Below are 22,438 nucleotides of genomic sequence, written 5' to 3'. Positions count from 1 at the left end.
TACACAAGAGTTTAACAGGAGTTCACAAAAGGAAGCACGTCTATACAGCACAATAACTGAGCACTGACTCAGTCTCAGTGCTCAGTTTTTTAATAACCCGGCAGTAGACAACATGCCCAGTGGGCATGTCCCTACGCAAGCTCGTTCCCCGCCAGGAGTGTCGGGGAACATATAAAGTTAATGAAGGCGCGCGCGCGCGCGCACGCACGCACGCACGCACGCACGTCTAGCAGACGGCATGTGAGCATAGGATGCTGAGGAGGAGGGAGTGGAGGACGCGACGCGGGACCTAATGGCAGGACCACATGGGTATTCCAGTGAGTCACTACGATGGACCCTGGCGACAACCATCAACATCATCGTCAGACAGTTTGGATTGACGGGCAGGCTGCCCAGAGCTTGCGGGACTCAGGGGCCACTCTTATGTTGGTCCAGCCTCACATTATTTCCCCTTCTAAGCACACTGGATGATTGGTGGCCGTAATAGTGGCAGACCTACCTGCGGAGGTGTTGCTAGCCAATGATTTGGGGCGACTCACTTCTACATTCACCCGGGCCTCGGAGGATGAGACCCTTGCTGTCACTACACGCTCTCAGGCTCGGAACGCCCTGACAATGACTAAACTTTGACTTGGGACTCCTAGGAGGACTTCGGGAGGGAGGTACAGCAGGAAGAGACCTTGGCCCCATACCAACAAAAAGCAGACACGGACCCAGGGGTATCGTGAAAATAAGGTTTGAGTGGGAGCAGGGTCAGTTGTACCGGGTTACTGAGGGTATGGGAAAAGGGACTGCTACCTTCCTTCAAGGCAACTGGTAGTGCCTCGGAAATATCTTGCTGAATTGCTACAAATCAGCCATGATATTACCTTAGCTGGACATCTGGGATTAGGGAGGACATTGCACCACCTGACCCAGAACTTCTTCTTGCTGGGTCTTTCTGGGGAGACCTGCAAGGTCTGTCAGAAATAAAGGAGACCAGTGTAAGGCTAAGCTCAAACCCCTAGCCAACCCCAAAAGCACCCCCCTCAGCACTCCCAAGATCGCCGCCGCTCCTTCCGGATCACCCCGAAAGTATACGGACATTGGGGGGCCCGGTGTCCTAAGCGCGGCGCCGGACTGTCTGGGCAGGGCAGGAAGATGTGTCCAGATTTATGACCTTTTTATCACCTAACCTGCATATAAGCCTGTGTGTTTCCCAATAAAGTGTGCTTCAAGGCCTTGCTGGATCACTCACTGTCCTTCTCAGGACAGTTACAGTACCGGATCCGGCTACGCTTCGGCGCGCTACGTCGCTATTTCATCAGTATAGCGCTGGAAGTGGTTAACCCCTGTGGTTCCAGGAGGAAGCAACAAAGAATCGACGGGTGTACCCAGCCGGGGTACCCGAGGTCCGTCACATAACATATGCTGACTAACTGCATAATAGATACCAAAAGTTTTAAAATACATGTATTCCTGTTCATTGGATAAAAATACTGTTTTGCCATTCCACTAATGTGTATTTTATTCTTTAAAATAGCACCAAACTATAAGGGTGCGGCCTATAATCGGGTGCGACCTATAATCCAGCCAATATGGTATACCACTGGGTCTCCTTCATACTTGGCTTGCCACCTTATAATCAGTCATGAAAACTGCTGCTTCTCTTCTGACCGTATTAGACGCTCTACTAACTCCTCTTCATCCTGTCAGTGTTGTCACTGACTGACTCCATAATATCAGGATTCGAATTTAAAATTCTGACTCTGACCTACAAAGTTCCTCTTAAATAATGTGATGTTAAAATTTCCCATGTTATGTTTCTAGCTGTTACTAGACATACTGGTCACAGAGGACACTAATGTGAGAGATGGTCAATTGCAAAGAGCCTTCCTTTTTTCCTGCATGCTTATTGTAGTGTTGAAGGGTAATTGCATCGTGAAAATAGCATCCTGTACAAAAACTATTTAATTACATTTACCTACAAATGGTCATATCAGAGAATATCAGGTATAGTGTTTAGGAGATCTCCCACTCCCTACCCAAATGGGAGAGGTGTAGTAGAGCTAGGATGGGGGTAAGTTACAAGGAAGATCGTGAAAATAGCATCCTGTACAAAAACTATTTAATTACATTTACCTACAAATGGTCATATCAGAGAATATCAGGTATAGTGTTTAGGAGATCTCCCACTCCCTACCCAAATGGGAGAGGTGTAGTAGAGCTAGGATGGGGGTAAGTTACAAGGAAGATGTATAAAAAGGCGAGTATAAAAAGGGCAGAACTGGAGCAGGAATTGCATGGATCCAGTGGACAACAGGGAGAGCTACCTACCTACCAAGAGGTGAAAGTCTGCCAATCAGCTATCATATTTGGGCTGTGGAGCTAATCTGGAACGTTCCCAGTTATTGTATTAGTATTCAGTTGAGTAAGCATCCTGTGCGAGCCAGGTATATACTCATCCAGCATAACCAGGATATCACATGATACTCCACTTTATGACAGCATGGGCCATTAGCCCCGTATAACACATAGCTGTAGGGGGCTAGGGAAATTTAGTTTTAGAAGTAAGGCAGGACAGTGCAGTAGCATGTGCTATGTTAGTGCACGGCAGTGATTGGAGGGCAGGGTTTTAAGCTAGCGCGTGACAGGCAGTTTTCAATATAAAATTGCTCACTCACTGCCACAGTCACAGACAAACTCTGAGGTGCCAGCCTAACCCACCCCTGTTTTTATCTTGTCATGGGTTATAGGGCACCTTTGAGTATGGATATTTAGAAACGTGGACAGTTCAGGCAATCAGGGCTCTACTGGGACAATGAATGGTTTAACACCTTCACGACAAAGTCTGTACATGTACAGGGTCACAATGCAATGCATTGGTGACAAAGCCCATACATGTACGGGCTGCTGTTAAATACCTGCATCGAATTGGCCGGCTTTAAAGATGTCCCAAATATGGATACCTGGGAACTCTCCGGGTTTGACACGGAGATTGCCAGGTGAGCGCTGCTCCTCCGGTTCTCTGTGTCAAGACACGAATCCTCCGAGTCGCGGGAGCAGGGTCTTGACACGCCTTGCTCCACGCCCATTTTTTCCTTTAAATGGGCATCTTTCCCGCTGCCTTCAGCAGGACTGCCCACCAATGTCAGTGTGCAGTCCTGGCCGTGTGCCGCAAGGGAAGGCCCCGGGTAGCCGGAGCCGAGAAGTTCCCAGGTATGCAAATATGGGACATGGGCACAGACTGACCAGATGTCCAAATGCCAAAAAAATGCACACCTCACAAAGGTGGCCTTTTACCTCTCAAATAACCCACAGGAGATGTTACTGGACACATATTGGAGTGTTGTGTGACAGTGACAAATACCAGGAGTGGTACATTTACACCTGAAGTACAATGTGTGTGAAGAAAAAAAAAATACTACCATAAAGTAGTTAGTAGAATTAGTGCATGGGTTAAAATACCAGCATTTGAAATACACTGGGGTGTCTAGTTTCCAAAAACGTATGGTTTGATGGTATAAATTGCATTGGCCGGCTTCAAAGATACCCAAAATAGCACATGGGGAAGAATTACGAGAAAATGGTTTTGAAATGGCAAAACGCTACATGTAATTATTACCCAATAACTTGCAGAACCCCCCCCCCCGCCCGCAAAAAAAACAAAAAAAACAAAAAAAACATTGGGTATTTCTAAACTCAGGACAAATAGTAGAATATATAATATGTGTCGGTGCACAAAATGAGAAAGAAGAAAATTACAGCTAAACAGCAACAGCAAATGTTAAAAGAGTCATTGTCCCAAAGTGTACTACGAGTAAGAAACAGTCTTGTCAATAAGGGGTTAATACCATTTTGGTATATGTCAATGTTTAAACAGAACAGCTGTTATTGCAATTTAGTAAATAAAAGACTAGAGTCTTTTCCCAACCCAGTGTGCCATTGTATTTATTTATTACCACCTCCTGCTCACATGCCATTTTTTGGCATATCTTGTGTTTGCTATTTAGATATCTACCATGAAGTGCAGTTACAGACATATTTAGGTCGATAATTAAGTTTATTAACTATTATTTACCTCACTTGCCTGTTCCGTGCCTGTAACCATTACGGGAGCTGACTATAAAGTGCTTGAGCCTAAATGTTCAAATATGGCAAATTTAACAGAATTGTTGTCATGGAAATAGGAACATGCAATAATAATACAGTACCAATATCACAATGGAATTACCGATATCACTATAGAATTACTATTGGAACTAGAGTTGTCGCCTCACTGTTAAAACCAGACACCTGCGAATTGTACACAATGCAGTCTGGCCAAACGCGCGCAATTATGTCACACTCAATATGTGAAGAGCGGCTTTTGTCAGGGAAACAGTTCATCCTATACTGAGTTTATCCTATTTAGCTGTTTTCTGAGCCCTTATTAGGGAATGAATTGTCCGTTATTAAAGAAAGAACGACAAAAAATGAAAAAGCCTGCACCAATATGGCGTCTCAAAACACCTACTAGAACAGGATGTCGAACTTAGTCTGCGACGGAAGTAAATCCGCCGCGAATTTGAGTTCTATCGCTATCTGTTGAATGGAAAATAGGACAGATGCTGGTCATGTTGGAGATGATTTCGAATAACGCCCACATAATGATGAGTTAGAGGGCGTAGAAGGGTTTGCAAGAGAGGTTCGCTGGCTGGTGATGGTGTCTTGCGTTTCTTGTCTCGCTCTCTTAGCCGATCGTCTCCAAATCAGGACATGTCAAACTCTATTGAGGAGGTAAGGTTTGGTGTTCTGTGTGTGTGTGTGTGGTCAGGCCGATGTTTGCTTATCCTCGTGCCCGGTTTACGGCTATGGATTATGAATTGCATTAAACCATTCTCTGTGTTCCGTGTTCTGGATAAACCGTTACAATGACATGAAAGGTTTAATTGTATGCTTCCAGAAGTTTTTCCAATCTAGTTTATTCTTATGTGCTTGTGTTTCCTAAACACGATAACGAGAGAACTTAAGCTGAAATGGGATAACTATAGTAGTGGTTCATGACATGATTAAAAGATGTTCATGAAAAAGGTAAATGGCTCTCTGTTTACTGGTCTTTGTTGCTACAGCTGGCTGAGGGGCCATGTTATTAACAAAATGGGTAAATGTATTGTAAAGCAGAAAAGTATCACTATTGTATCATACATCTTAATTTATCCCTAACGTGTAACTTCATTGTTTTTATTCAGGTGCAGAGTGTGGAAGACAGAGAGAGGCCCTTTACCATTAACCCCATTGAACTTTCTGATGAAATTCTGCTGCATATACTGAGTTATGTACCAAGTACAGACCTTATCCTCAATGTCAAGAAGACGTGTCGAAAACTTGCTAGTCTTTGCGTCGATAAGAGCCTCACCCACAGGGTTAACTTCAACAAAGTCTATCAGGTGGGCACATATATTTAATTACACCTGACATCTTTCTGATATATATATATATATATATATATATATATATATATATATATATATATTCTGTTTTAATATTGATGTACTTGCAATTCAGTAGGCCAGCTATATTGCTTTTGCCCATATTTTTGTCCATGTTGGCTATAATTAAGGCTGTCAGATCGACCTATTGATGCATGTGTCATAGCGACCAATATTATACTGAATTCTATATATTTATATTTGTTTGATAAAAGGTGTATTAAAACAGTTTATACACGGTATTGATTTATTATAAAGCAGCCGCCCTCTTGATTTGAATTGGTATGCTACATGGGATCTTTAATAAAATATACCTTTATTGCACCAATGTAGAAAAAAGATGAGTCACATAAGCTTTGGGGAGTTCAAGGGTCACCTCTTTAATGGAAAAAATGTCACCCTAAGGTCCTGGAAGTTTATATGACCCTACAACTTTTATTGGGCCAACCTAGAAAAATATTTCACCTTTGCCTAAAGACTCCATCTTCTCTTTGGCCAATACGGCTTTATCAGTTTTACTTATACAACACTATGTGTCTTTCTTACAGGCCAGGGATGAGCAAGTGAAGCAGATGCTCAAAGAGGTTGGTAAAGAGATTTGTGAACTTGATGTAAGTGGTTGCTACTGGTTGTCAACTCCAACTGTGGATCGAGTAGCACAATGCAAGAAACTTGTCAGACTCGATATGTCTGGTTGCTCTCTAACTTCCCTAAGGCTCTCCAAGCTTCTTTCAAACCTTCTTCACTTGCGCTCCTTGGCTATTGATGTTAGTTCAGGATTTGATGCTGGGCAGTTGAGCAGTGAGTCAAAGGCCACTCTGAGTCGACTGCGTGAGCTAAAACAAACCCTCTTTGCTCCGTCGTATGGGGTAGTGCCTTGCTGCACTAGCCTTGAAAAGCTACTACTGTACTTTGAAGTACTGGACAGAACACGGGAAGGAACAGTTATGTCTGGCCAACTGATGGTGGGTGAAAGCAACATACCCCATTATCAGAACCTGCGGCTGTTTTATGCTCGACTGGCTCCTGGCTACGTAAATGAGGAGGTGGTCAGATTGTACCTTGCGGTTCTTAGTGACAGGACTCCAGAGAATCTACGGGCCTTTCTCATTTCTGCTCCTGGCAGCTTCCCAGAAAGCAGGGCAACAAATAACCTTTTGCACTCTATGGCAAAGAATGTGTCATTGGAAGCGTTTCAGTTGCCCAAATCTTGGCTCAATGGGTCTTCTTTGCTTCAGCAAATGAAATTCAGCAGCCCGTCCTATTTCAGTTTTAGCCGATGCATGATATCTGGTGGGCAACTAACTCAGAGGCTTTTAAATGGTGGAAAGGACTGCAAGAGTCTGGTCAGTCTCAATTTGAGAGGATGTCCATTCTGCTTCAGCTCTGATATGCCGTTTCGTAAACCAGAAGATGACATAGATGACAGCATTTTGGATACTCTAGTTGCTGCATGTCCAAATCTTGCACATTTAAATTTCACATCAGCACACCACCATAGTTCAGAGAACAATGGTAGACATCTATGTGAGATCCTAGCACGGCTCCTGTACTTACGGTCATTAGCATTGCCAGTGTGTGCCATAGCGGATACTGTTAGAACTGCTCACAATTCTACTTCTCAGAGCACAGAATCACATGTTCCTAGTCCTGCTTCCCTTGGTTTTGGTAAGAAGGTCCGGATTGGTGTGCAGACATATTTGAGAAACCCCTTTGACCAGGACAGCGCATCCCGATCAGTTTTTTGGAGGCTTCTAAAGCACAAGCCGGTTCTAGAACACTTGGAATTAATTGGTTCTAACTTCTACTCCGCAATGCCACGAAATGATCCAGCAATACGCAACACTTATCCACCATGTAAGCGTTCACATAGTGTGGGAGATTCAGAGGTGGCAGCGATTAGCCAATTAACTTTTTTGCAGAACCTAGTACTGGCACAGGTGCCAGGAATTCTCACAGGCTCCAGTCTAGTTAGCATTGGCATGAAGTGTCAGCAGCTGCGCTCACTTTCATTGGCAAATCTTGGGATGATGGGCAAGGTGGTTTATATATCCTCACTGTGTGAGATGCTAAAGTACTGCAGACAACTAAGAGACCTGAGGTGAGAGACTGAACAAATAATGTGATGTATGTTATTTCTGTCCATACTGTTTACTTTCTAAGAGTGCCAGATTTAAGCCTCATGCTTTTTAGCTTAATAATCATATATGTGGTTGAATTCCTGTTTATGTTTTACTGTACGGTTGATGGCTACTTCTCTTTTAGCATAGTCGAAAAAGCAGTTGAACCACAATATCCCTGATTCCAAAGCATTCTTGCAGGACAGAAAAGAGATTGTAACTGGCCTGAATTGTATTTACGTCCAATAACCCACCAGCACTTTTTGTACTATAAATCATTCAAAGCACTGATTGTCTGGTAGCCATGACTCTTAACGTTCTGCTGCTTTTGAGCCTAACTTTTGTTCCGTGCTGGTGTTAGACAAACCAGAGGTTTCCTGATCAAAGCCCACAATAATGACTATAACAACATACACAAAACATATATTGCATACCAAATGCCAATTCATGAATTGACATTACAGGATCCCCCGCAGCGCTGCAGGGGACCTGGATCTGTGCAGGGGTCTGTGCGATGCGTGCAGACTACTGCCGGCCAGCAGCATAGGTTGTCTACGCGGCTGGTTCTTCTAGACACCAAGGAGTCTGAAGCACGGAGGGTAAGTCAGGAGGGGGGCGCACAGTGGCATGTCAGGGGGCACAGTGGCATATCTGGGAGTATAAGGCATATTTGGGGGGCGCAGTGGCATATTTGGGGCTCTAAGGCATATCAGGGGGTTATAAGGCATATAGGGGTATAAGGCATATCAGAGGGCACTATGGGATATAGGGCAGGTATAAGGCATATCTGGGGGGGGGGCAGAGTGGCATATCGGGGTATAAGGCATACCAGGGGGCGCAGTGGCATATGGGGGTATAAGGCATATTTGGTGGGCAGAGTGGCATATAGGGGGTATAAGGCATATCAGGGGGCACAGTGGCATATAGGGGCTATAAGGCATATCAGGATACGTCATCAGTGACTTGACTCTGAAGGGAATGCGTGATCGCGTAAACGTGCATTTCAAAATGTAACAGTTTTCCAGTGTTCGTTCCGGAAGCTGTTACATGAGATCGGGCAGCAGAAAGCCGGCAATGCTGGCTTCTGCTGTCAGGGGGGAGTCCAGGCTGTCAAACACATCCCTGCCGCTGCAAGAAGGGCAGGACGAACCAGTACGTCTATAGGGGATTCTTGGGATGCGTTTTTTGGATTTACCGGTACGCCCATAGGGGACTGAAAGGGTTAAACCAAATGATATGGAACTGTTCATTTAAATAAGATTTTCAATCATACCCTGAACCATAAAAATAACACTCATTCTAACTGAAAGCCCCAAATTCAGGGATCCTAACATTTTGTACATCAGCAATGGGGCTCAAGAACATGTGAAAAGAAAAATAATACAGAACAATAGTGTAATAAGCTCTGGCAAGAATTAGATATGCCAGAGCTTATTACACTATTGTTCTGTATTTTTTCTTTTCACATGTTCTTGCCCCCATTGCTGATGTATTGATTGTATGAACACTTATGAAGAGTGTTGTTTGGTAGCTGCAGAATTTGTAGAGTATACATTTTTATTTACCTATTTATAATTTTCACGTGTTCTGGTGTTTGTTTTTTTTTTTTGCCTTTTATAACCTAAAATTTTGTCCCTAGCCTCTTGGTTAAATTTGTGTATGGTTTTTCACCAGTAGCAAAATTTACTTTTTATTTTGATCTATCTTAAAAACATTACTTTTCTCTTACTGCTCCTGCAAGAAAAGTGCAACCTCTCTCAGGTTCAGTCTACTTCTTACATTTTGGAATCTAATGCTGCTTCTGTTATTACTAGAGCAACGCAATGAAATCACAGTGCAGAAAATGCTCAGATATAGGAACAGAAGGCACACTGATGATTTCAGGGTGTTTTTTCTGGTAAGAAGAGAGCCAGTTATATGTTAAAACCCTGGTAACTTGAGTACAGTTTCAAGAAATTACAAATGTGGCTTTTAAATCTTTTTAGTAAAACATCAGAATTATTTTCAAAACTATAGTGGATTTTTAATAATTTCATTAGAATATTTGCTGTTCAGTGCCATATACTATGGAGCTTTTCAGTTGTAGGTTAAGTAGATACAGTGTATATAAAAAGTCTACACACCCCTGTTAAAATGCCAGGTTCTTGTGTTTTTAAAGAATGAGACAAAGATAAATCATGTCAGAACTTTTTCCACCTTAAATGTGACTTATAACGTGAACAATTCAATTGCAAAACAAGCTGAAATCTTTGAAGGGAAAAAAACACCTCACAATAACCTGGCTGCATACCACTTTTATAACTGGGGCTGTGTTCAGAATTAACCAATCGCATTCAAACTCATGTAGAAGTCATTACACACCTGCCTATCAGTGACTGATTAATCACAAATAAAGTTTAGCTGTTCTAGGATTTGCTTAGTTGCATCTCCGAGCAAAGCCATGGTCCGCAGAGAGCTTCAAAAGCATGTTTTTCTTAAGCTGGAACCGGGGCCTTAGGGTGGAGGGAACTTCCGTTAGGAAGCTGAAGATGAAGTTCACCTTTCAGCATGACAATGAGCCAAATCCACAAAAGCATGGCTTCACCATAAGATTAACGTTTTGGAATGGCCCAGACCTGAATCCAATTGAACATCTGAAGAGTGCTGTGCACAGGAGATGTCTTCACAATCTGACAGATTTGGAGTGCTTTTGCAAAGAAGGGTGGGGAAATATTGCCATGTGAAGATGTGGCATGCTAATAGACTCCTACCCAAAAAGACTGATTGCTGTAATAAAATCAAAAGGTGCTTCAACAAGGTATTAGTTTAAGGGTGTGTACACTTATGCAACCAGGTTATTGTGAGGCCCCCCCCCAAAAAAAAGATTTCAGCTTGTTTTGCAATTAAACTGTTCATGTTATAGGTCACATTAAATGTGGAAAAGGTTCTGACATGATTTATCTTTGTCTCGTTATTTAACCCCTTCCAGACCGGGACGTACCTGGTACTTCCTGGCTACATGTTCCCTTCAGACCAGGACGTACCAGGTACGTCATCCCCAAAAAACGCCCCCACATCGCCACAGTCGTGGTGATTGCGGGGGCGCTGCTGTCTGCCCAGGTGTCTGGAAAGACCAGCACAGCCACTCCGAGCCCTCCCCCGAGCCTGAGATCAGCCTGATTCTGTATGCTGAAAACGCGATTGCAGGAAAACCAGCAATCGCGTTTTCAGCTGCCACAGGCAGCTTCAGGAAAGCGGGTTGAGTGTTGATTGGGTCCCCACACAAGTGTGGGGACCTGACACAACACCCCCTGCTACTGTTCATAAACTTATACTTTTATGGGGTAATTGTCCCCAAGTGGGATAGGGGCCCAGCAAACCAATTTCTAAAAGTTTGCGCATGTTCCAGTTGTGGCCTCATAGCTTGAGGCCTTGTTGGAATCAGGGGATGTTGTTGAACAAAATGTGGTGTTTTCTTCCACTGTTGCACATATCCTGTGCAAGAAATTAATTGGAACATTGAAATGTATGCGTTAAAAACGCAATAAAATAAATTTTCCGTGAACTTTGGCAGACATCAATGAAGAAATGGCTGCCTGAAAACTGTCAAAAATAGCCTAGTTGAACACCTTGACTTGTCTGCTGTTCATAAACATATACTTTTATGGGGTAATTTACAGTGGGGGCTTCCAAAATGTCCCAAATGGGAAATGGGCCCAGTTAACCAATTTCTGAAAATTCCAAATTTGAAAAATAAAATGCGCATGTTCCAGTTTTGCCCTCATAGCTTCCTCAAAAAATGCATGAACCATGCATGTGAGTCCTTGTTGGAACCGGGGGATGTTGGTGAACACAATATGGTGTTTTTTTCTGCAGTTGCACATATTCTATACAAAATATAATATGAAATCTAAAGCAACATATGCAAAAAAAAAAAAACCTCAAAATTTGGCAGCAATTGGCGATAAAATCCCTGTATCAAAAATGTAAAAATGACCCTAGTTGTACACCTTGACTTATCTACTGTTCATAAACATATACTTTTGGGGGGATAATCAGTATCTGTGACAACTATTGCAGTTATTAGCCTACCATGCCAAATTTGAAAAAAATGACATTTTAAAAACGTGATGCATGCCTTGCAATATTTGCACTATACTGGTCAAAATATATGAAAATCATGGCCATATTGGGTGGTTTCCAAACCAGGACAAGTTAATGAATATATTTTGGATAATTTTTTCCCATTGGTTCAATGTGTGTACAATTTGTATGTATACAAAACTGTAAAAAAAAATTCATTTTTCCCCCGACTTTTTCCTGTTTATTTCAAACAAAACAATGTACTACCCATCTTAACCCCCTTAGTTCCCCTATAGACGTACCGGGACGTCCAAAAAACGCCCACAAAGAAACCCCTATGGACGTCCCGGTACATCCAGCCCTTCGTGCAGCGTCAGGGACACATCCCTGCCGCTGCACGGGAGACCAGGCTGTCGTTTGACAGCCTGGACTCCCCACTGACAGCAGAAGCCGGCTTTGCCGGCTTTCTGCTGTCCAATCGCCTGTAACAGCTTCCGGCATGAAAGCGATCGCGCGATCAGGCATTCCCTTCCGGGTTGCGTCACTGCTGGGGATATCCGGCCCTCCGATGAGGCACAGAGACGCTACGATCTCTATGAAGGTCTGTGAGGACCTGAATAGAGATCACAGTGTGATCGGTGCAGGGGGATCGCGGGGAGGGGAGTGAGAAACAATCTCTCTCACTCCCCCTCCCGTCCTGTAAGTGAAAAGCTGAAGAAAAAAAAAAGGTTAGTGATTTAAAAATATTAACCCCTTCAATCCCCTATAGACGTACCGGGACGTCCAAAAAACGCCCACAAAGAAACCCCTATGGACGTCCCGGTACGTCCAGCCCTTCGTGCAGCGTCAGGGACACATCCCTGCCGCTGCACGGGAGACCAGGCTGTCGTTCGACAGCCTGGACTCCCCACTGACAGCAGAAGCCGGCTTTGCCGGCTTTCTGCTGTCCGATCGCCCGTAACCGCTTCCGGCATTCCCTTCCGGGTTACGTCACTGCTGATGTAACCCGGAAGGTCATCGGAGGACAGGATATCCCCTGCGGGGATATCCTGCCCTCCGATGAGGCACAGAGACGCTACGATCTCTATGCAGGTCTGTGAGGACCTGCATAGAGATCACAGTGTGATCTGTGCAGGGGGATCGCGGGGAGGGGAGTGAGAAACCATCTCTCTCACTCCCCCTCCCGTCCTGTAACGGAAAAGCTGAAAAAAAAAACGGTTAGTAATTTAAAAACAATATAAAATATTAAAATAAATAATACAAAAAAAAATTATAACGTGAGCTGTGATGTCATTGTGACATCACTGGCATGTTCAGGAGGTCCCTAGGAGGACCTAACCATTTCTGTGTAAAAATAATATATAAAAAATAAAAAAAATGTAAAAAAAATTAAAATAAAAAAAAAATTAAAAAAAATATATAAAAAAAGATAAAAAAATTATTAAAAAACCTTACTTCCCATTGCCCTAGCATAACATCTAGCCAGTATAACCCTCCTGCCCCCGTTCACAACCCCCAAACCCGTTAAGCCATAGGCATAAAAATTATACAAAATTGTACACCTAATAGTATGCTCCCTGGAGATGGCAAATTCTGGAAAATCTATATAAATTAGGTATTTCTGAAATCAGGACACCTGAATTGATAAACTTGGAGGGGATTTTCCATCACTTTACCTAATTTTGTGAGGATTCAGAGGGAAAATGTAAAAAAAAATTAGTTTATTTTTCTAATCTTCGCTAGTTTTTGCTAAATTTCTCATTCTAAATTTTCAGCTAATCATCCAACTATGGTATCAAACGAAAGCTCTATCTCTCCTTGACAAAACAATATATAGTTTATATGGGTACACTATTCACAGGAAAAGAGAATCATCGCTAAACCGACATACCCCAAAAATGGCAAAATTGCTCTGGGCTTTGAGGTACCAAAAACCCCTGGGATTGAAGGGGTTAAATAAATCATTAAAATAATAATATAAATAATACTAAAAAAAAATTATAATGTGAGCTGTGATGTCACTGGACATCACTGGCATGTTCAGGAGGTCCCTAGGAGGACCTCTTACCATTACTGTGTAAAAAAATAAAAAAAAAATAAAATATATATATATATATAAAAATACAAAAAAATGTATAAAAATTAAAATAAAAAAAATATATAAAAAAAGAAATTAAAAAAAAAATCTTAAAAAAACCTTACATCCCATTGCCCTAGCATAACATCTAGCCAGTATAACCCTCCTGCCCCCATTCACAACCCCCAAACCCGTTAAGCCATAGGCATAAAAATTATACAAAATTGTACACCTTATAGTATGCTCCCTGGTGCTGGGAAAGTCTGGAAAATCTATATAAATTAGGTATTTCTGAAATCAGGACACCTGAATTGATAAACTTGGAGGGGATTTTCCATCACTTTACCTAATTTTGTGAGGATTCAGAGGGAAAATGTAAAAAAAAAAATTAGTTTATTTTTCTAATCTTCGCTAGTTTTTACTAAATTTCTCATTCTAAATGTTCAGCTAATCATCCAACTATGGTACCAAACGAAAGCTCTATCTCTCCTTGAAAAAACAATATATAGTTTACATGGGTACACTATTCACAGGAAAAGAGAATCATCTCTAAACCGACATACCCCAAAAATGGCAAAATTGCTCTGGGCTTTGAGGTACCAAAAACCCCTGGGATTGAAGGGGTTAATATGGTTTCAAATGAAAGTCCTAGTTGTGCTGAAGAAAACAATATATGACTTGTGTGGGTGCACTAATTGATGAGAAAAATTACAGTTGAAGAAAGACAGCAAAAACGGCTCCGGTCTTTTAGCGCCACCTTAGTATAAAAACCCGGTCCTGAAGGGGTTAAAATCACAAGAACCTGGCATTTTAAAAGGAGTGTGTAGACTTTTTTTTTATATATATATATATATATATATGTATATTATCAAGGAAGCCCTCAGTAGATACCAAAAGAAAGGTGTTTTTTTAATATTGGCTGTAATGTTCTTTTTGTAAGTTTGTTCGGTTTGTCATTGCAATTGCACTGTTAAATTGTATTGTAATTTATCGTAGTTTATTTTTTCAATCCCTGATTGGCATTACAGTACTAATATTTTTACCTCCGCATTTTTCCTTTAACACATGTTTTTATTTGTCAGACTTGAGCAGCCATATTTTTCTGCCAATGCCCAGTTCTTCCAGGCCTTACGGCATTGCTTGTCCCTCCAGCGCCTGTGCATTGTGTCTCGCAATGGAACCTTTGAAGTGGATGCAATGATGTCATTTATCAGTGAATGCTGTGAGCTTATCATGTGCCACATGTTTACCGGAGAGTCTCTGACATCATGCAAGAGCCTGCAACATAATATTATACAAAGGTATGTTTGAGAACCATATTTGCTCTCGGTTCACACTGGTGTCACATTAATGGGGAACTCCCACCATTTTTCTATACTAGTATCCGATTATAAATACGTTTTTAAAAAATATAGTGGCTTTTCTTTTAAATTTTCAAACAATCCTTGTTTTTGCAGTTGTCACGCATCTGCATATTAGCCATGCTATGTCTAGGTCTAATTTAGCCCATTTTATTAGACAAACATCCCAACTCCTTATCATGTGGCTTGTAGTAAACAGTAGTGACTTGTTAATCACTCAACTGGACACCCTCACTAATGAAAGTCAATAGAGGAACTGAACTCATTAGCATTGCCATAAAGAATCACCTTAGTGTGGTTTTGAGCTGGGAAAGTTACCCAAACAATGGCAGCCTCCGGGTCTTCAAGTTAAGGATTTTTTATTGTAGCAAAATAAGTATTTGTCAATGCTAACCTACATTACCCCATACAACACTATTTTTTGATCAGGACTTTTAACAAATATTTTATACATAATTTCTATAAGTATATCGTTCCTTTAGAATTATTGGATGTGTCTTGAGTGTGGTTATCATCTGTTATATTGTGCACTAAATGGACTGTGTGTGCAATGTACATGTATTTACAAGCACTTTTATTGGATACATTTTCTAAGGGGGGGTAAAAAAAAAATATATATATATATACCTCCCACAGCTTTTACTTTTTTCAATAAATATAATTATTGGACTAGTTTAGTTTCAAATTATTTTACAGTAGAAAAGCTGAGATCCGTGGCAAAAGTGACCAGACTAGCATAATACATTGCACACATTTCTTACCCCGAAGTTCTCTCCATTCTCATCCACCCTTACAAAATCTTTGTGACTAATCAACTGTCAGCAAGTTAATATGGGAACAATAACTTAGTTTGAATAATTATGCATCTAAGATTTCTGTTATATTATACTAGTAATTTTCTAATACATATTACATGAGTATAGAATTGTACTGTGGAAAGAAAAAGATTGGCTTCATTGGCTAGCTGAACAGTTTCCCATATAGGCTCATTTAATGTAGAATTTTGAAACGTCACCCAATCTACTGAATTTAACTCTTAAAAATAAAACTATGGTTTTTGTTTAATGGTCCTGTTTACAATACATCCCACATCTGCCGTCACCAAGACACAGTCAGGAATTTTGTGCAGATTTATCTTGCTTTAGCGACGATTATATTATATTCTTGCTGTCAGTGCAAACAGGAAGTTTCATAGGTTTTGCATTGTCCCCCCTTCGAACACCTACAGTGGAAATGATTGCAAATGAATCAGAATTGAATTTTCCTAATCTTTTAGATTAGCATACTCCCAGCATTTCAGGTGTCCAAATCACCTGTGTGCTACCCATGACAGCAGAGCAGGGCAGCAAGTGCTGAAGATTGTAGTGCATACAAATGATCTTTCCTCTGTAGTAGAGCCCTGCGCAGGACTGCTTTCTTAATCCTGCTCCCGCCGATTTTCTTTTTTTGTCCAATCCCGCCCTCTCCGGCAATGTGGGTGTTCCACTCCCGCAACATGTGTGCCCGCTCCAGCCACATTTGTGGTCAATCCCGCCTGCTCCCGCCACAAATGTGGCCAATCATGCCCACCTCCTTACCTGAACTGCCGATTTCCCGCGCAGTCCCGCAAGGCTGCCCTCGAGTTGCTCCCTTACAGTGTCTCTTCTCTTGATCCGCCCAGGAACGCAGCGGAGTCACGGGAAGTGACGTCACATCACGTGACTCCGCTTTGTTCCTGGGCGGATCAAGAGAAGAGACACTAAGGGAGCAATGCGAAGGCTGCCTGGTGGGACTGCGCGGGATTACCGGGACCCGTAGGTACAGTGTCTGACCACCCGCTCCCGCAACACCCAATGCAGTCCTCTGCTCTGTAGCATCATTGCAGAGTTCCATATTGCCTCTGAAAGCTACATCTGTGCAAGCACTGTGTCAGGAGCTTCCATGGCTCAAGACGCAGATCACTATGTGTAATACAAAGCGTTGTCTGGAGTGGTGTAAGCACGCTACCACTGGACTTTGGTACAGTGGAAATGTGGCCTCTGGGGGCGATCAATCAAGCTTCACCATCTGAAGTTCTTAATGGACGAATCTGGGTTTGGAAGATGCCAGGAGAACGTTACCTAATGGAATGCCTACAGCAAATTTTGGTGGTGAAAAGGACAATGGTCTGGACTGTCTTTCGGGATTTGGCCTAGGCCACTTAGTTCGATTAAATGGTAATGTTAATGCTAAAGCATGCAAAGACATTTTATTAGGTACACCTGTTCATTTGCTTGTTAACACCAATAGCTTGCTGCATCATTTGAAAGAGGAACATTGTTAACATGTTATATGCTGTTCCAGCTGCTAATGTTCTACCTCCTTTTGTAGTTTTCAGGGACAGCGACCAGCACTTAATGTAGTAATTTTCCCACTGCTGCATGAGAGCTTGGCTGATGTCATCCGGGATGTACCCATGATGCACTTGGATGAAATTACTCTATTTAAAAGTAGAGTAGCAGAAGAGCCTCCAAAATTGTGGTGACTGTTGTAGGTTGTGTTGTGTGGGAAGTGTGGAATTGTACTGGGAGCACATGGAATAAATAAATGACGAATCCCCCAATTCTTCGTATTTGACTGCAAATCATATAGTAACACTGTATAAAGGAGCGATCCTTAGAAAACAAGAGGGATTTTTGTCTTTCCTAAACATGCACGTTTTGTAATGGGTACAGTTCTAATTGTATAATCAATACCCCTTTAAAACATAGCATTTTATTTAAACAGCAGTTGAACGGAGGGAATACAGCATTTCTTGCACAAAAAACCCGCATACGGCATTATAAACCACCTTGTTTATGACAATGGGCAACCACTAAGAGGATATGCCATTGATTAGAGCCCTTTGGCAAATATTAGTCTTGTTACGCTCGATCCTGCTTGGTTATTTATAAACAGTATTCCCACAGTGGTCCAATCATGGTTGCCATGCTAAGAACATATGAAACATTGCCCTGAAGTTATTTATATATAACCCCAACAGTGATACCCAGAACACTCTTTAATCAACAAAATTCCATGTTATGGCATAATGTTTTGGGTTTTTTTTGGGGGGGGGGTTACAATACAAGAGTTAATTAAGTGTTTTTAAACATGCCAGCTTTGTGGTGTAAATATTCTTATGCCTGATGTTCATCTGATTATCCTCTATATGATACAGTGATGAAAATAAAGGCACGAGACACCTGAGCTGGCAGATTGCCCCAATCTCTTACACAAAACCTATTTTACAGAAATTGTATACATTCTGAGGGTCCCAACTGGTTCATTTTGCTGCCTCAGTGTGTGCTAAATAAACATTGTGTGTGTATATATAAAAATATATGTAGCCTGTGTTGTTATTTTGCTGGATATTCACACCTATCATAGCCCATAAAATACAATATTTATAAGCAAAAAAGTGGAGAATGCCAAATTAGTCCATATCATTGTCAAAACATTCACAATATTCAATGTCATCGTATGAGATGAAGCCACAATGCAGTGTTTCATCCCAGTACACAGAACAGCACAAACATAAATAAATAAATATAGCTAGTCCTCAATTTATGGGTTGTCTTAACCCCTTAATAACAAGACTGTTTCTTACTCATACGTTTTGGGACAATGGCTCTTTTAACATTTTTCAGTGTTGCTGTTTAGCTGTAATTTTCTTCTTTCTCATTTTGTGCACCGGCACATTATATATATATAATATAAAATTTATTTTAAGGACAAACAGGGCTTTATTTAGATACCATTATTTTTATCATATCATCTAATTTAAAAAAATGATAAAATATGGTGATTTTTTGTTAAAAAAATCTTTTACTCATCTGCAAATTACCTGCTAAATAGATTCTGCTATTTGTCCTGAGTTTAGAAATACCCAATGTTTTTGTTTTTTTGCCCCGCACATTATGGGGCAATATGTACCAGTAGCATTTTGCTATTTCAAAGCTGGTCATTCTGCCCCATGTGCTATTTTAGGTATCTTTGAAGCCAGCCAATGCAATTAACCCCATCAAACCATATATTTTTAAAAACTAGACACCCCAAGGTATTTCAAATGCTGGTATTTTAACCCTTTCCATGTACTAATTTTACCCACCAGCCTTTGTCAAACTTTATGGTAGTTTTTACCGCTCCTGGTATATGTCCCTGTCAAACACCCCAATATCTCCTGAGCGCAGTAAGACCCCACATGCATGGGTTTGTTGCGTTATTTGGGAGGTAAAAGGCCACCTTTGTGAGGTGTGTATTTTTTTTGCCATTTAGACATCTGGTCTGTCTGTGCCCACGTCCCATACTCAGGACAACTTTGGAGGTCGAGAGTTCGCAAGAGGGTCTGAGTAGGTCTGTTGTTGACACCATCTTGTGAGTGGCGGCAACATAATTTACATGATTGCGCTTGTGGTTGTTCTTCCGAGCAATCACAAGGCGATCGGGGTAAGGGGGTTGTGTTGCTACATGCCTCGATATCGAGGCATGTCAGCAACACTGTTTATGCTTAGGAAACGATTCCTATCTTGCAGTGATGAGATGTGCGGCGCCATTTTTCTTGGGGGGGGGCTTTCCTCCCCGGATCCACGGTTACCCTCACTTGCACCGCATGTACGGGCTTTGACATTAAGGGGTTAATACAGGACAGGTGCAAGTGAAATAGAAAACCTTGCCTTTCTCTGTTGTCATGTAAGCTCCAGGGGCCAGAGACCTACTTTGCCATTGTATGCATATCTTTTGGTTGTTGCTTTGTAGAACAGTTTTATGAAAAATGTGTTGAAGTATCTCCTCCTCCTCATAGGTTTTCTAGTGTTAGAAACTGCTCTGTATTTGTAAAGTGATCACGCTGGCATCAGGCATCATATTTCACACGGACTTATAACTGGAAGTTGTTCGGTGATTTGATTGACCACTTATTACTGGATCTGTCAGACAGGAACCCTTTTGAGACTTCTATTTGTGCCCTTTAGAGCATTTAAGGGGGGCATTAAAGTAGGATTGCCAAATTGAAAATATATTAAGAAAAACGGTCCTTAACACAGCATTTAGGTAACATTGACATAAAGATAGGAGCTATGGTGCCACACACCCACACCTAGCTTATGTTATTATACTCCTGGAGATATACCCATACACATTTACATAACTCAAACCACTCAACTGGATACAAAGAACTGGAAATAATTCAGCACCAGGCCCAATTGCCATTATTGTGCAGCACATATTTGTGGGTTCCTTTTAGGTCCAGCCCCCTCACTAAAAATACCATCACTATCAACAAGGCGCCAGACTTACCACTAGCACAAACACATTGATGTCCATTTAATAGTGCATATCACTCTCAGCTGAATGAAAGCACACATCATTGTCAAACGACCCACACAAGCATACACAATGTGCATCTCACCTATCTATACGACCGTCCATATTCTTGAGCTCTCATTTCACTTTGTGTAAAGGTTACCTTATGCCTTATCACATATACATATACCTTAGTACCACTAAGTTTATTTAAGGTAACTGGATTGTGAAAAGGTTTTCTGTTCAATGTGCCTATTATTCTAGCAATAAGTTTTAAGGGTGCATGCCATTTCCTGACTAGACACAAGGAAAGTAGATCCCAGCAATGAGCTTGCAATCTTAAGTCCTAAACTGTTTTATATATGTATTCACTACATCTATTATACAGCCGTTAACCATAACATTATGAGCACCAAAACCCTGACCCATCAAGGCGTGGTCTCCACTAGACCTGTGGTTGCTGTGGTATCTAGGACCATGCCGTTAGCAGCAGGTCCTTTAAATTCTGTGAACTGTGAGGAGGGGGGCCTCCATGAATCAGAATACATCCCACAGATGCTCGAATGGATTGAGATTTAGCGAATTTGGAGGCCAAGTCAACACCTTGAATTTGTGTCCCTCAAACTATTCCGTACCTATCAGAACCAGCATTAAGTGCTTCAGCAATTTGAGCTACAGGAGCTTGTCTGATTTGACCACGTGGGTCAGCATTTGCCCCTCACATGCAGCAGTGACCCTTGGCCTCCTATGACCCTTTCACTGGTTCACCGCTTTTCCTTCCTTGGACCTCTTAAGTACTGAAAACTGCACATCAGGAACACCAGCAGAGGTGCAGCTTTGTAGTAGCGTATCCATCAGAATTTGGCCCTTGTCAAAGTCGCTTCTGCTTCTACTACATCAACTTTGAAGATGAAATGCTCACATGGTGCCCACTATATCCCACCCACCAACAGGTAGCATGATAAGATTCAGTGTTATTCACTTCACCTGTCAGTGGTCATAATGTTAAGGCTGATCACTTGTATGATCAGAAATTGAGGCATTGCACTCCTGCACCCAACAAGACTGCAACATTTAATTAAAAAAAAAAGCGCAAGCAATTCTTGCTATGTGCACATTTGGTTAGTTACAATATGTTGCATGCATGTAGCGGATAGGAAGGCAAGATACTGTATTTCCCCCATGTATAAGATGCACCTTAATTTTGGGGCCTGAAATTTGTGAAAAAAAAATCTATAAAATTCATACTCATCACTCCCATCCATTAACTGCTCCTAAATTAACCCTAAAGACCCCATCAACCATAACTTCCCCTAAATTAACCCCCCACCTCCAACTTTCAGCAGCCCAAATACTAATTGTATACTTACTGTTAGACAAGTTGCTGTCTGAGCAGTGTGGATGCTATGAGGAAAGGTGCGGGGGCCAATCAGCAGTGTGACTGCAGGGAGGTACTGGGAAGTAGTAACTGCAGCCTACAGCCACTGTATAAGACGCACCCAGTTTTTAGACCAAATGTTTTGAAATAAGGTAATTTTCTGCACGGTCCTACACAGTATCCCTTACAGTTGCAGCAGGACTACAAGATTCCTGAAAGAAACCTTTGGCTTGTATGGTTGGTGTTTAATAATGCCTTAGTTACTATTTTATGTTGTCAATTTTTGCAATTGCATAAGGGTATTCTTCAGAATCCTCAGATTTGTGTTTCCACCTTTCTCCACCCCAGCTATTTCCCTGGCGGCGATAGCTCCTTGCTTACGATGCACACGCAGACAAAAAAAAAAAAAAAAGTTGGGGAGTGGAACTAGCTGCTGAATTTGGCACCTATTTCCAAACCATGTTGGTCAACCCCTGACCTAGAAGGACCATCTGACTTAACATCTATTGGTAAATTGCTTCCTTAGTACTATATTTACATGGGACTGCACCTTTAAGTGGTACATTCACAGCTATTAAGATTTCTCAAGTCTACTGTCTGTTTGTAGTTTCACTTCTGTCATTTTTTAAAACATGTAACATTTACTTCCATGATCTTTATTTCCCATCTTTGCATTTATAAGTAGTTCG

At 41.6% G+C, this 22,438-nt stretch overlaps 1 protein-coding gene across 2 annotated transcripts; it reads left to right on the top strand.

The window, feature by feature from the left end:
• Positions 1–4,302: 4,302 nt before the first annotated feature.
• Positions 4,303–17,651, top strand: FBXL18 (F-box and leucine rich repeat protein 18). Of its 2 annotated transcripts, none has more exons than XR_008355031.1 (5): positions 4,303–4,758; positions 5,211–5,408; positions 5,999–7,551; positions 14,862–15,010; positions 17,420–17,651. XR_008355031.1 is itself a non-coding variant. In XM_053470677.1 (5 exons), exons 1-5 carry the CDS (start codon positions 4,738–4,740, stop codon positions 17,571–17,573), a joined length of 2,145 nt encoding a protein of 714 aa, XP_053326652.1. In that variant the 5' UTR covers positions 4,306–4,737; the 3' UTR covers positions 17,574–17,651. The 2 variants fall into 2 exon arrangements, 1 of the variants encoding a protein (XP_053326652.1); XM_053470677.1 differs by having other exon boundaries at positions 4,306–4,758; positions 14,792–15,010.
• Positions 17,652–22,438: the final 4,787 nt, after the last annotated feature.

This window comes from Spea bombifrons, chromosome 7, assembly GCF_027358695.1.
Source record: "Spea bombifrons isolate aSpeBom1 chromosome 7, aSpeBom1.2.pri, whole genome shotgun sequence".
Taxonomy (NCBI): Eukaryota; Metazoa; Chordata; class Amphibia; order Anura; family Pelobatidae; genus Spea; species Spea bombifrons.
The sequence above is the reverse complement of the archived record's forward strand: the minus strand, read 5'-3'. Positions and strand labels throughout refer to the sequence as shown.

Excerpts from the sequence above, each read along its gene's own strand:
- FBXL18 (XM_053470677.1), top strand. The coding sequence starts at position 4,738 with ATGTCAAACTCTATTGAGGAG. Across the intron at positions 7,552-14,791 it reads AGACAACTAAGAGACCTGAG|ACTTGAGCAGCCATATTTTT; the intron begins GTGAGAGACTGA and ends TTTATTTGTCAG. Across the intron at positions 15,011-17,419 it reads CAACATAATATTATACAAAG|TTTTCAGGGACAGCGACCAG; the intron begins GTATGTTTGAGA and ends CTCCTTTTGTAG.